This window comes from Acanthopagrus latus, chromosome 1 (genome assembly GCF_904848185.1).
Source record: "Acanthopagrus latus isolate v.2019 chromosome 1, fAcaLat1.1, whole genome shotgun sequence".
Classification (NCBI taxonomy): domain Eukaryota; kingdom Metazoa; phylum Chordata; class Actinopteri; order Spariformes; family Sparidae; genus Acanthopagrus; species Acanthopagrus latus.
Genome location: NC_051039.1, coordinates 16,709,598 through 16,723,504, shown reverse-complemented (window position 1 = coordinate 16,723,504; position 13,907 = coordinate 16,709,598). Strand labels below are relative to the sequence as shown.

At 43.5% G+C, this 13,907-nt stretch overlaps 1 protein-coding gene across 6 annotated transcripts in view; it reads left to right on the top strand.

The window, feature by feature from the left end:
- Positions 1-597: 597 nt before the first annotated feature.
- Positions 598-13,907, top strand: part of LOC119020165 (RNA binding protein fox-1 homolog 2-like) — a 39,746-nt gene continuing 26,436 nt past the window's right edge. The window contains exons 1-2 of one of the 6 annotated variants that reach the window (XM_037099349.1): positions 598-1,895; positions 9,271-9,321. In XM_037099349.1, coding sequence (XP_036955244.1) covers positions 1,644-1,895; positions 9,271-9,321 — 303 coding nt within the window. In that variant the 5' untranslated portion in view covers positions 598-1,643. Of the gene's footprint in view, positions 1,896-9,270; positions 9,322-12,749; positions 12,997-13,907 lie in introns of those variants that run through there. The other 5 variants (XM_037099340.1, XM_037099359.1, XR_005075241.1 and 2 more) reach the window with 5 other exon arrangements.

The window sequence follows — 13,907 nt, the reverse complement described above, 5'->3', positions numbered from 1 at the left end:
TGTTGCTCAATAGCATATTTTTTCTCTGACAAATTGCCTTTCAAGTCTTTGCCGCTCATGGTAGCCTTTGACCACTGGGTGTCATCCAAGCAATAAAAATGCCGGGGGAACATAAGGTACTCCATGCTGCATGACTCACAGCTGGGCTTGTGTGAAGACCTTGGCCTATGTATTGTGTTGTGTAATGAGTTAGGAATGAAATCTTCCAGAGCTGGACCTAGACCATTAATAAATACAAGCCCACCCATCTGCTTTCCTGTCCACCATCAAACCACACACACACACACCCTCAATATTTTGAAACAGATGTCTATAAAGCGCTTGTTTTAAAGGTTTTTACTGTAAGAGGACAGCAGTATCTCAGTGCTGGAAGAGGAGGGGGTGGAGGGGTCTTCCTCACGCACACACACACAAATGCATACATACACATGCACACACACGCCTCCCCTCGGTGAAATGTATGGAAGAAGCACTGCGGCATACTGCGTGTGTTTGTAGGCTGCATGGCTGCCTGGCTCAGCGTTCAAACGGGGAGCGGAAGATAGGAGGAGGGGAATGACTACACCGAGAGAGTAGGAGGAGGGAGGAAAGGAGGGAAGGAGGGAGGGGAGGACAATTTCCTTTCTGTAACACACACGCTACAAGATCACACCGGGAGAAAACCGAGAGAGCAAAGAAAATCATAGGCGAGAGAAAGAGAGAGAGCGAGAGAGAGAGAGAGAGAGAGAAGGAAACACTGCAGACCCTCCGTCCGTCCGTCCTTCCGTCCGTCAGTTGTGTCTTTTTTGCGGGGCTGAAGTCGTTCTTTTTTTCCCCGTTCACGCAGACTTTGCGGACTAACATGGGGGGAAGAGAGAGCTCCTGACGAGGATTTGACTTTCAAGTGAAAACCTCTTTGCTCTGTGCTGCAAGTCTGTGGCGGCTAATAAGAACAGGAGAGAGGAAGAGAAAAAGGAAAGGCGACAGGGAAGACATGTTTGAGAGGTTTTTTTTTTTTCCCTCTCCCTCTCTCGTCTTGAGGTTGCGGTAGGATGTTGATGTTGCTGTGCTCCTAAAAAAGAAAAAAGAAAAGAAAGAAATACACAGACGGTTGACCAGTTGAGAGAGGAAAAAAAAACACAAAACAAAACAAAAAAAGAAGAGGGCACTGGGAAATTGGCCGGTAGGTTTAATGCTCAGGAGCCATTGTTGTGATCGATGTTTATTTAATTGGTTTGTTATGATCTGAAATAACGTAGGCCTCTCAGGCAGCCCCGCAGTAAATACTGATCCACGGTCAGCAAACAAGGGGGGGCTACATTAGCTGCAAATATACCTGACAAAGCTGCTTATAATTTAAGTGTTTTTTGTGTGTTTAGTCGCGCCGTGTAAGCAGGATTTCTGAACCCTGAACATTTTCCAGATACATCCACTCTGTCAGGGGGTAGGGGGGTCATTCAAAAGGCCCAGTAGAGAAAACACATTTAAAAAAAAAAGAAAAAAAAAAAAAGCTAATTGGCAGCATTAAAAAAAAAGACTTGACACTGTCCACAGACTGGCTGTAAGCACAGAGGTGCACACGAGTAGATCCAGTCGTATTCCGGACCCCGTTTTTTTTTTTTTTTTTTTTAGCTCAGGCAAAGGGGACAAAAGAAGATTTTTAAATGTTAATGTCGACCGACGTTGCATCCATCATGCTGCCTGTGTCCCGGGGTCTCATGGACCGGGATAGAGAGCTGGACACCATGGCCGGGGTGCATCCCAACGCGGGCGGTGCTCCTGCGGTTGTCCGGGGCATGAAGCGCGGAGACCCGGAGCCCGACGGGCAGACAGCGGCCGCTCTGGTGGACTCGGCCGGCGCGGAGTGCAAGCGTCCCCGGATCGACGGCTCGGGAGGCATCGGCGAGGTTGGTCAGGTGAGGAGAGGAGAAATGGGGGCGCTTCTTTTTTTCCTTTTGTCCTGACACAGTGATGCAGGCACGGCCATAACCAGCGTGCTGCAACGTCGTGCACATTATTCACCTTTTTAAATATCCTTCTGCTGTGGTTGCATGTCTGATCTGCTTTAGCTGCACACACAGCACCTCTAGCTGCAGCAGAAGGGCCCCACTGGCCCTCTACAGACTCCCACCAGTCCATTACCAGCACTGCAGGAAACACCAGCACATTTCACAGCTGTAAATGACTCTACATGGTGCTAACTCAGTAGTAAGAGGCCATTTCGATAGTAAGATTGTAGCCCATGGTGTTGGCTACATAAGCTACAGTATAGCATAGCGGCTGCAGGCATTTGCTTCGGGTTTAAGCAGGAATAGCATGAGTCCAGTTTGTGTAAAGTCAATCCACTCTGTTGTTGCATTGCTGGTCAGACACCCTGTTGCTCCATAACACCCCCAAAGAGCATATTCTGTGTTATGAATATCTGTAAAAACCCTAGACAGAGTCCCAGCAGAGGGGGTGGGGAATGTAAACAAACGTGACCTTTTGTTATGCAAAAAAACAAACCTCTGTGCCATGTGGTGTGGAGAACATTTGGTTCAAAATGGAAATTGAGTGTGTTTGCTTGTGTGATCTTTTGAAGAGGAGGGTGGTGGTATTTGAGGTAAACAAAGCCCTCCAGTTTTATTGTGGGGGGCAATCACCCAACGCCTAATTTATCTAAATACCCTGATTCTCAGGCGTCTGCTTGTATCTGCAGCAGTGTTTTTTTTGCCTCTCATTCTGTGCCTGGGCTCTTTTGACCTCTTTTCTTTTAATGTCAGTAGAATCAATTTGCTGTTTTTCCCCCTTAGTGATCCAAAATTGGGCAAATATTTCTTAATAGAGCATCACAGGAGGGCAAGAGGAGGCTCTGGACATCATTATGGTGTATTATGTAGGGTGAAGCACTCAATTGGAAGACGGAAAAGCTATTTCTCGGCCATTGAAAGGGCCTCTAATGGAGGTGAAGTGGCCTTTTTGCTCCTGTTTGGAAAAACTAAATGGCTGGCCTTACATCGTCATGTCGTCCATGAGTGCTGACAGACAGGCTTAGGAACGTAATGCACTTAAACAGATGTGAGTGGAAGAGTGAGCGTGTGTTTGTGTGTGGGAGAGAGAGGCGCAGATCAATACCTTCAGCCCCTAAAATGTATTGAACGTGAGCTGGCTGGACAGTCCGGAAATGAGAGTGGGAGAGTTGCCCCCACCCTCTTCCCTGCCTTCCTCTCTCAGTTGGTGCAGGAACAGATTTGCCCTATCACTGGCAGTAAAGAGGCTTTGTTTCCAGCTAATGGGATCTCATACTGGAGGGGGCATTATAACCACACTGATCCTGAGATCCTTATCTAAGGCAGAGGGTTTAGACAACACACACACACAGACACACATAGTCGATCAATAGAACATTGATTGATTGATTGATCATTTAAGTAATCTTATTTTTGCTTCAGTCACGCAAACATATCAAACATCCCTCTGCTTCTTAAAAACTCTTTGGTTTTGCACTTTGAGACAATAATTTGAGCTGTGGGCAATTGTGATAAGCATTTTCTACACATTTTTATTTCTGTTGTTGTTATTCTTCTTCTTCTTATTATTATTATTATTATTATAAAATTGTGTTGATTAAATGATCAGTTGTAAAAAATGATCAGCAGAATAACTAACAATCGCTATTCATTAGTTGCAGCCCTAACGCAACCTTTGAACACTCACACAATGGTAAACGGCGACTGAAGATTATAATATAGTAAGTTGTGTATCCATTAGTTGAACGACAGATATTTTCACCTGCTGTTTTCAGAATTATCTTCAAGAAACTTTGAAGCAAAAATACCAGAAAAATGAGCAGTTTCGAGCCTTTCAAATCTCAACAGTGCTTTTGTCTGTTCTATATCATTCTGTGCTGAATGTTTTGGGGATTTTGGCTGTTGCTCAAACAAAATAAGGCATTTGAAGATGTTGCCCTGGACTTTAAAGCTTCTTTTTGTGACCCGCAAACTGTCAAATACTGAGGCTGAAGGAATGTTGGTCTCCACCCCAAAGCGTCAACTTTTCCCTTAAATAAGACCTTAAGAGACTGTTTAATATTTTTAAGCTGACTGATTAGTTGAGAAAATAAAACAAATCAAAAATGAAAGTGATTACAAGTTGCAGCCCTAAATTTGTGTTTCACGTTTCCCCAAAAATATACAGGTAGTTCGAGCCCTCAAGGTTTTTCCAGCCTCAAAGATTTTACCATATACTCATATTATTTTTCCACTGTGGTCTGTGCCTCACACACATAATAACATTCACCCTCTGAATCCCACTGTGTGTGCATATTAAGCACTGTGACATATTTTTATTCCCCGAACCCGCTTGCACTTTTCATATTCTAGGAAGCGAATTGGGGTTGAGTGACATTCAATTTTCCGACTTTTCAAATCGAAGCGTTTGGCTTTCAAAGAAATGCCTATAAAAATGCACACAAGCACTTCTGTAAAGCTAATCTTCAAGGAGGGTAAGGGATGGAAAATATTACAGCAAACAGCACCCTGGCTCTCATAAAGCACCCTGACTGCCTTCCTCCATCCTTTTTTCTTTTTCTTAAGAAGCCATTTATTGCTGGCACCACGGCAGGAGTTTGAACTCTGACCTGTAACTGAAGCCAACACAATGGGGTGTGGTTGTGGTAAAGAGCAATCCATTTGCACCACTCCAGCCCAATAATGGGATCATTCCCATTTAGCCACTGACACTGCTGTTTCTCTCATTAAGGTATGATGTCATCAGATTGCGGGGGTGGAAATGCGCCGTCAAGTCGGATCTGCAAAGTTTTCACAGAGCAGCAAAGCATGTATAAATCAGTGCATGCAACATGCAGCACATGACTGAATGCTCAGCTAACAGGGACGAATGAGGCTCACCGAGTGCGTTCAGCAGTGAGAGTTCAAAGGTTTGCTTCTCTCGTGTTAGCTGCTGTCCTCTTGGTGCTTATGCAACAGTATAGATTTTAAATAATTCCTGTTAAGTTGCTGAATAGCTTCCAAACTAGCATCCAATAGAAAAACAAAACATCCAGTCTATTTTGCATTCAAGTGCCGTGCCGGGGAAGTCCTGAATCTTTCAGGATGACGGGGGATTCATAACAACACCCGGGGTCTCTAGCCCAGATTTTGGGATATGTCGAGAGGAGGTTGTCTGCTTCGATATCCATCCGGCGTGCTGCTGAGCAGCCCGTGTTTTGTTGTCACTCTGCGCAGGAACCGGGGCTCTCTCTAACCTAATAAGGTCTTGCCTGGGGTGACAGTGCTGAGGACGAATGACTTGACTCGGACGTTAATGTAGGTGGATCACCCCTCTGTACTTTCATCTCAGCCCCGGCTCTGAAATAGAATGAAAACGTCAGCAAGAAAAATGTACTCCTGCTGCAAGTTGAGAATATTTATTTAGTTTTTGGGCCCCTGTTTTTCTGTGATGAATTGCCGGTGGAGGTCTGTTGACTGAATTATGTTTGAGAGAGACCAGCAGAGAGAAGACTGCTGCATGTTTTGGTGCTCTGCTGCAGGGCCGATCTGATGTGGTTGGAGTGAAGTTATCGTCACATATCAATTGCAGTTATTTGATTTGTCAGCCTGGTCTTCTTTCTCCGGTGGATTTTAATGCACTATTTACCGTGATTTGTTAAGAGCTTCTCCTCCAGGCTCAGAAAAAAATGTAATAATTAGACACAGTGTTGATGAATAATCATGAATTGATTAATCACTGCCAGGAATTTTCAGAGTAAAGCAACATTATGTAACTTTTTAACCTTAAGCTATCAGCTTCTAAATCCTGTTGGTGGTACAGTGTCTTGTAATAGGATGAATGGTGTCTCTGTCACAGCTTCCACTTGTTTCTGCACTGTGTAACTTCAGTGAGGGGGTGGGATCACAGCGTTACATACATGTTCACTTCAACATAAAAGTTTTCAACACTTAACATGTTGTGTTGTAATTAGGTGCGGTGCTAACCACACTCATCACTGTATGTCTGGCAAATTGTTGGTGTTGCACTCAGTAAGTGTGGGGGAGTGCCAGATTATACAAACTTTCCAATCTCCACATGATATTGCTTTTGAAAAGGTATAAACTGACAATCAGAGAGGAACAAAACATCAAAAAGTATTTTGTTACAAATTACTTGCTTATCAAATCTATAAAAAGAGATAAAATGAGAAAATTTATTCAATTAAAATACAAGTAATTTGTAAGCCAGAAAGTAAAAGAATTAATTGTTCACAGACTGATACTACATTTAAACTATTTAGTAGCTGCATAGTGACGAATAGGAGACAGAAGAAATTATTTTTGATCATTCAAATAACTTTGTTTTTATTTTATCTGTTCTTTAAATCTGATTTTGTATCAAATAAATCATGTCTGTCAACATATTTCGTATCTTATTCATGTCTAACCAATAATCGAATGTTAAGGCAGTAGGTAATTCAAGAAAGCCAGAAGTCAGTACTTTGAGAAAGTTATATGACATTTCTTTGATTAAACAAGTAATTAGTCAATCAATGAAATGCCCCACAGATTGATAGTATTATTAGTATCAGCTGTAGACATAGTTCACAAAGTGCCTGAGATCATGTAGAATTATGGTCATCATTAAATAACTTGACCACTTGTTTTCGGTGTCCGGGTTCAACTGTCTCTTTAATAAACAATTCTTCCATAATCAGTTCAAATTGATCCTTGCTAAAATGTCAAAACTGATCAGCAGCCAGAAATTTCTACCAAAAATTGGGCCTCAACATCAGCCTCGAATGTCCAGTGTCTTGGGCTCCAGTTTCAGATGATGTAATGATGTCGAGCAATCATGATGGGCAATTATGTTTGTGCTGTAAATAATTACATGCAAATTGTAATCTTCTCCAATCAGATGAGAAATAAATTGAAGGGGGGGGGGGTTAAAAATTACAGTTTTATCTTGAGAGCCAGATCAGTGCAGCGGACATCAGTTTAATTATGTGGCATGTCATTTTACGAGCCGATACTGCTATATTATTATTATTATTATTATTATTATTATTATTATTATTATTATTATTAAATCAAAACTGATGAGGCTGCGTCCAAAATCCACTTTGACTGCAGCTGACAGCCCCCTGAAAATGCATGTGTAGGTTTACTGAGGAAAGTCGGAGGGATGTGAAGTATGTCGAGGGGAAAATAAACTAAAGATCATCTGGCCGCCTGTTTGGAGGCTTAGCACGTAAGTGCTCTGTGGATGAAATGGATTCACATCCTCCTGAGTGGATGGAGTGCCCTGCTTTGCAGTTAGGTAGGCTGACTCTCAGCGCAGTGAAATGTAGTTCCTCCTCTACTCCTCCTCAGAAGAGCAGCAGTCCCAAGGCACGATAGGAATAGACACAAGTCTTGTGACCAAAATTAGACATTACACACACACACACACTCCCTAAACAATCATACACACACACACACACACCTACCACCACCTGTAGTTTTTGGAGAGGGAGTAGCAGGGTTCATGAGTAAGAGGGATTACTGTCGCATTGTGGAAAGATGGCGTGAAGGAGAAACTTGGGAGGCTTCTCATCCCTCGCTTGTTTTCAGATTTTATTATTACAGGGCCCGTCCCCCCTCCAGCTCGTCTCTCCTCCCCCCTCCTCCCCTCCTCGCCATCTGTTGACTTCAAGTCATTTTGTTACTTTCTCCTGATTGCTCACCCGGTCTTCCCCTGCAGTCTCCTCTCTTGATTTAGCCTTACCCCCCTCGCCCGCCCCCTCAAAAACCACCACCACCCCCGCCTGTAGACAGTGCGTTAGGCACACCATCTTTCTTGTTTCTCAAACACTGTGGTGTCGAGAGTGAGACTTCATCTTGAGCAGCCCTCGCTCTCTCATTCCTCCCAGTTCCTTAAGGAAATTAAGCACATGACTCCGCTCATGTATGAGTCATTGTCTTTGCTCCCTCCATCTCTCTCTCTTTTTTTTCCCTTTTTCATTGCTGTCCATTTCCCGTCGTATTTCCAGCTCTGGTTCCTCCCTCAGCCTCTCGCAAATATGAATTCCAGATGTGAGTGTTTTAACAACACCTCCCCCTTCACTTTGACACAGTGTGCCGCCCCATAAATCTTTTTTTGTTTCCCCTTTTTTCGCTCCTCTGCTCCATACCGTCAGTGCATTGAGTTTAGAGTTTGTCCTCGCTGTAAAATAAGGTTTATACTTTATTCATGTTATTCAAGCCTCTAAGAGGTGATTCATTATTTAGAGCTTCTACCTCCCAAAGCCAGTTCACTAAGTACATTTTTGGCTCTGAGATAGACGCACACAAACTGCAGTTTTCGATCGTGAAGACACTTCCTCTCTCCTCTGAAGCCAAGCCTCTTGCATTTGGAAGCTAGTTTTTAGTGAAATGCCCCCATGAGGTCCAGAGTTAGATGGCTACAGTATTAATCAGCTGAACTCACGCTGTGAAGCGCGCGGAGCAAAGTGTTCCCCTTGGGGACAGAGCAGATGAGGGACATTGGTTCCAGATGAAAGGAAGATCGTGGGGGAAGGAGAGAAAGAGGAGGGAGGAGTCGAGTTGTTTTCTAATCTAGTGATATGAAGCCAGAGACAGGCAAATGTGTTTTCCCCCTTCAAAGCGAGTTGTAATTGCTGTGAAAATCTCCCCTTTTTAGTGGAATGCATTAGCATAAAGGCTGGAACACAATGTTATGAGTACAAATAAAGTGAGTTACAAACTATTTTAGGGAGCAGGGACGTGATTTCTGTTTTTCATATTTGGCTCCGAACAAAATGAGTTTATTTTTAACGCGTCTTGTTTAACTGTAATTACTCAGCAGATGTTTGATGTATCCGTCCCCGCTTTCCGCTGCCAGAACATGGAAAGGAATGTGTCGGAGATTGCATCAGTGCTCATGATGCCATTTCACACCAATGGGGCTTCATGCTCGCTGACACTCCTGACCTATTTATGATTTAAGAGCTGGGGTGACACTCGTTCTTTTCTTGCCCGTCTTTTCATCTCCTGCTCGCATGATCTCACTCGCCCCCGTTATCACATCTTTCTTTTTCCATTTTTTTTTTTACAAGCAGACAAAAGATCCGCTGGGTGGAAAAATAACTCTGAAGGAGATAGCAGGAGTGTGTCACCGGCGGAGTTAATTTGATTTGGAGTCTGTAACAACACGGAGCTGTAAAGTCAAATGTGGAGAGAGGGAGAACAAGGGAGTGAAACAGTGAATAATGAGCCCATGTCTTGTGTAATTCCCAGAAAACTTACCATGTATCCTAAAATCTCCTCTCCTCTCTTTCAGAACAATGACCCTTTGACCCTTGGTTACCATGGCTACCCATCTCATAGTCAGGTAAGGACATAATTTGATCTCAAACCTTCAAAAGAAAATCCACGTTAATGATAATCCACCATCATATCATCTAGTACAGTCCATGTCCCATCTGGATACAGTATTCATATAGCATTATTATGGCTCAGTGACGCTCTGTAAACCACAAGGTGGGGGTGTAGATTATAATTTATCGGTCGTGTAGAAGAAGACATGCCTCCATACCCTTCACTCTTCCAGTCATACCCTCCCACTGCTTCTCTTTCTATTCTCAACAATATTATTAATCATCTCTGAGCTTTTAAATCTTGTTTTTTTTTCTCTGTTGGATATTCTGGTTTCCCTCGAACAAACACTAATACACACCCATGCAGAAGAACTGTATTGTGAATTGTGTGTGTGGCTGTGTGGCTGTGTGAGCTGCAATCTGTTTACTGCTGTTTGTATTAGCCCGGTGATTGTGTTATTAGACTTCTCAGTTTACGTGGTTAATCCTTAGATCATCCTCTGTTCATCCACTCATCCTCTCATGCTCTTCCTGTAATCCCCTCATCCCCCGCTCTCCGTGATGCCCAACAACCTCTGGCTGCTTATCTGCACTTTTATCTGTCTTAAGCCTTCACTTGTACACTCTTAATTGCTGCAGTATACAGTTTTTTTTTCCCTGGCTGTCTGTTGCGCTGTTTAGCGGATATTGCAGAAGCCAATTAGCTCTTAATGGTAATGTCCGCAGGATGATCTTAAAGGCTGCGATGCTACCTCTTGTGAGCGATCTCTTGTTTGTCGGGATGTAAAGAAGTCAGACAGAAAGGACTGCTTGGGGGACTCGGAGGTGTGAACCGGCCTCTGACCAGGGGAAAAAAAGACAGAGAGGAATAAAACAATGCTGGGCAGTGGAGGCTCCCTCAACACTGAGGTGCTAAATTGTCAACAGCCGTGTGAGAATGATGCGATCAAAGAGGTTCCTGAAAGGAAGAGCCTGGAGAGCAGCAGTGGCTCGATGTGTGAAGACAAAGAGACATGCCTGTTTTTTTTTGGACGTGGAATATGAGAGTTAGCTGGCTTCATCCGTCTGCTGGAGTAGTTTCATTTTGTGCTTTCCCCTCTCACATAGGTGATCATCCAGTGACATCATTCAAACCTGACATAACCGATCAGTAGAGAACCACAAGTCTCATGAGCACAAGAAGGATGCTAGTCAATATTACTCATACCAATAAATGTTTTTCATCAATTTCATTCATTCCATTCATTAGTTAGAATGTCATATTCTATTAATAAATTCTAAGACTTTGCTGTAATTTTTCTCAACAGCATCACACAAGATGTAAGACAAGGCTCTCGTTTAGCTTCTGTTTGCTCATATGTACAGGGTTAATTCAGATTAACTTGAAATAGTGACAGAAATCGCATTAAATGGCAACTTTAATTGTAATGAGCAATGTAATCCAATGGATAAAAGAACTGAAAACCTAATCTGATTACATTTTGGATTACATCAAAATTAAACCTAAATATTGCACCATGTATTTACGATATATGCTCCACAAATATTTGGTTTTTCTCTTTATCTCAAACATTTTCAATGCAAATAAAACCGTGTTCACATTTTTAACATTATAGGTAAATAATTGAGAAGAAACAAAATTGCAAAGGAATTTCAGAATAAATCGTCACACACCGCTTTTTCTCCCAGTTTTGATTGAAGTCATATGGACCAAGTCATCTGCTCTAAATTATGTACCTTATTAACATTATTGAGAAAGAGAAATAAAATGTATGTTCAATACTCAGCATTTACATACATTACTCAAAAACAAAAACAGTACTGGGATACAAAACTACAAGGCATACTGTGTTTTCTTCAATTTGTGAGATGCTGTTACAAAACAGTTGCCATATTTAAATGACCTGATCAAAAATGTAATCCTTGACAATGTAACTACTATATAATAACACACATTACTTAAAATCAGATTTTTATAGAGTGATTGATCACAACAAGAATGACAACTTATTAGTGTCTCATTCGTGGTGTTCTATCAAATTTATTTAATTTTTTCTTCGCATAAGAAACGATCAGTATTTACAGATTTCCGAAAGCGGAATAAAACAATGTTTGCTCTGTCTACTCATATTTAAACCTTAAGTCACAACCCTGTCGAGCCAATATTTAAGTATTCATATTTAATCATTTATGTTTTGTAATTGGGGCTCGAGTAGTTAGAGTAGTTCTCATTGTCACGGGCAGAGTCCGCCATTCCCAGGCAAGAAATAAATTGCCCTCCTGCGCAAAAGGGATTCATAGGAAACTATGTCTATGTCCATTGGATGAGTACAGCGCTGTCATGTTGGAAGACAGTGTTGATCCTTTTTTTTTATTGCAAATAATATGACAGGAATCTTTGATGTTTCTGATGCGATACACAATTATTCATGTGTCTGACCAAAACGTCTTGCTAGCTTTGTTCTTCTGTGGTTGAGTGCTGGGCAGGAAGCATCATGTGTGTTTTTCAGAGCCTTCTTGATGAAAACAGCCACCATGTGCTGCCAAAAAACGAGATTGATAAGGGCTCAAAGGAGAAGTGAACCAAAAAGAGAAGTTGCAGGCTGTAAAAATCAAAGCAAGGTGCTGAAAGATGCTAAAATGCTCCGTGAAGCTGAGGGGAATTGTGGTGCAGGGCGGTAATTATCCGCGGTCTTGTCAATGTGAGCAATCCCTTACAGTATTCAGCCTTGAGCTGTGTTGGAGGTGCCGAGTGCAGTCGTGACTTTTACAGAAAAGTGACTCGGGCCTGTATTCAAACATTAAACAAATGTAAAAAAAAAAAAAAAGCCAGAACATTTATGTAACAAGGATGCACATCTGAAAGGGGCTAGAGACAGAGAGAGGGAGAGAGAGGGAGAGAGAGAGAACGTCTTCACTTCACCTCTCCCAGTGGTGCCAGCAGCCCCAGTTAACTCACCTACATGGAGAAAGAGAGCAGAAGAAGAAAGAGAGAGAGAGGAGGGAGGGACTGCGACACGAGATTGGAAGCAGAGGGGAGGGGAAAGTTTGCAGGTGTGACAGAGGCAGAGAAGTAGGAGGGGGGAGGCGTCAGGCTATCTGGGTGAGAGAGGAGGAGGAGGAGGACTGGAGAGGAGACAGAAGAGATGAGCAGGCAAGGGCACAGCAGCAAAACAGAAGGCTGGGGGTAGAGGGAGAAGAAGGAGCGAGTGGGAGAAGGGAAAGAAAAGAGTGAGTGGGAGACGGAGACAGAAAGAGAGGGATAGAGAGAGAGAGAGCGAGAGAGAGAGAGAGACGGGGGGGGAGAAAAGAAAGAAAGCGAGTAAGCAAGCGAGGGAGAGTGACAGGGACAGAGGCCAGCTGCGGAGGAGGTGGCGGGGGGCGGGGGGAGGGCGGGAGGGAGGGAAGGGAAGGGAAGGGAAGGGGGGATTGGCATGGCAGACAGAGTGAGCGGGGGCAGAGAGAGGGAGATTTTGAATCTGTGAGACAGACAAGAGAGACTGAGCTGGTGAGGTGACACAGGCTCGGAGAGAGGGAGAAAAAGCGAGGCAGCGTGAGAGGAGGAAAAGAGAGAGAGAGCGCGTGAGAGAGACAGAGAGAGAGAGAGAGGAGAGGAGAGAGGAGCGACGACAGTTTGAGTTGTTGCACAGAATACGATGATGGGACTGTACTATCCTTCTGTGTTGTCGGTGAGTGTTTATCTTCATATCTTTTCATATCCTCCTCTGTGTACCGCGTCTGCTGTATCGCTCCTCGCCAAGGCTCGGGCTTTCACTGTACATGAAGCGGCGGCGGAGCAGCACTGTCATTGAGCATGAAATGTTAATTAACTACTAACAGATGAGGACTCTACTTGACCCCTTTACTAGAGCGGTCCGGTCAGGGCGTTTCAGACTCTCGTTAGGAGTCATCGGCCAGTCGCTGTGAGGGATACAAACACTGAAACTAGTGTAGTAGGCGTAGATAACAGCGAGATACAGGCTGGAGAGATTGTATCGCTGCAATTATGATTCGCCACGGTAAAACGCACGAGCGGCGATGTATTATTTGCGCGCCGTTGTTGTGGCATCTGTTCTCCTGCCCAGAGCTAGAAGTGCACGCAATCTGAACATCAAGAGCCACTGCTGCCAGAAACTGTGCTCTGCCATGTATTATGTATGCTCAGAGGAATCCATGTGAACATACAGTACGGCGTGTTAGTGTGTGCAGCTGCATGTAGCAGTCAGAGCAGCGAAGTCTTCAGACGTCTCTAAGGCTAAAGAGTGGAAACAGTGGAGGGATAGGGGGAGGAGAGGTAAGTGGAAAAGTCTTTCTTCTTTATTGCCTCTGCAGCTGTCTCTGTACATCGCTACAGCCTGCGAGTGAAAGGGACAGGTGTCCCCGGAACAGTTGTCTCTGTCCTTTTTTTCTTTTCTTACTCTCTCTTTCTTTCTCGTCCGTCTCCCTTTCTGCATCTATTCAGCTAACAACACCTCCTCACTGTAATTTCTGTGTCACACATTTCACAAACACACAGAAGCTCAAGCACACAGTGGGCTGCAAAGTTGGTGCATGCAAGTGTCACGTTCATATCATTTCGTCTGGTGTGAGTCAGGCTCTC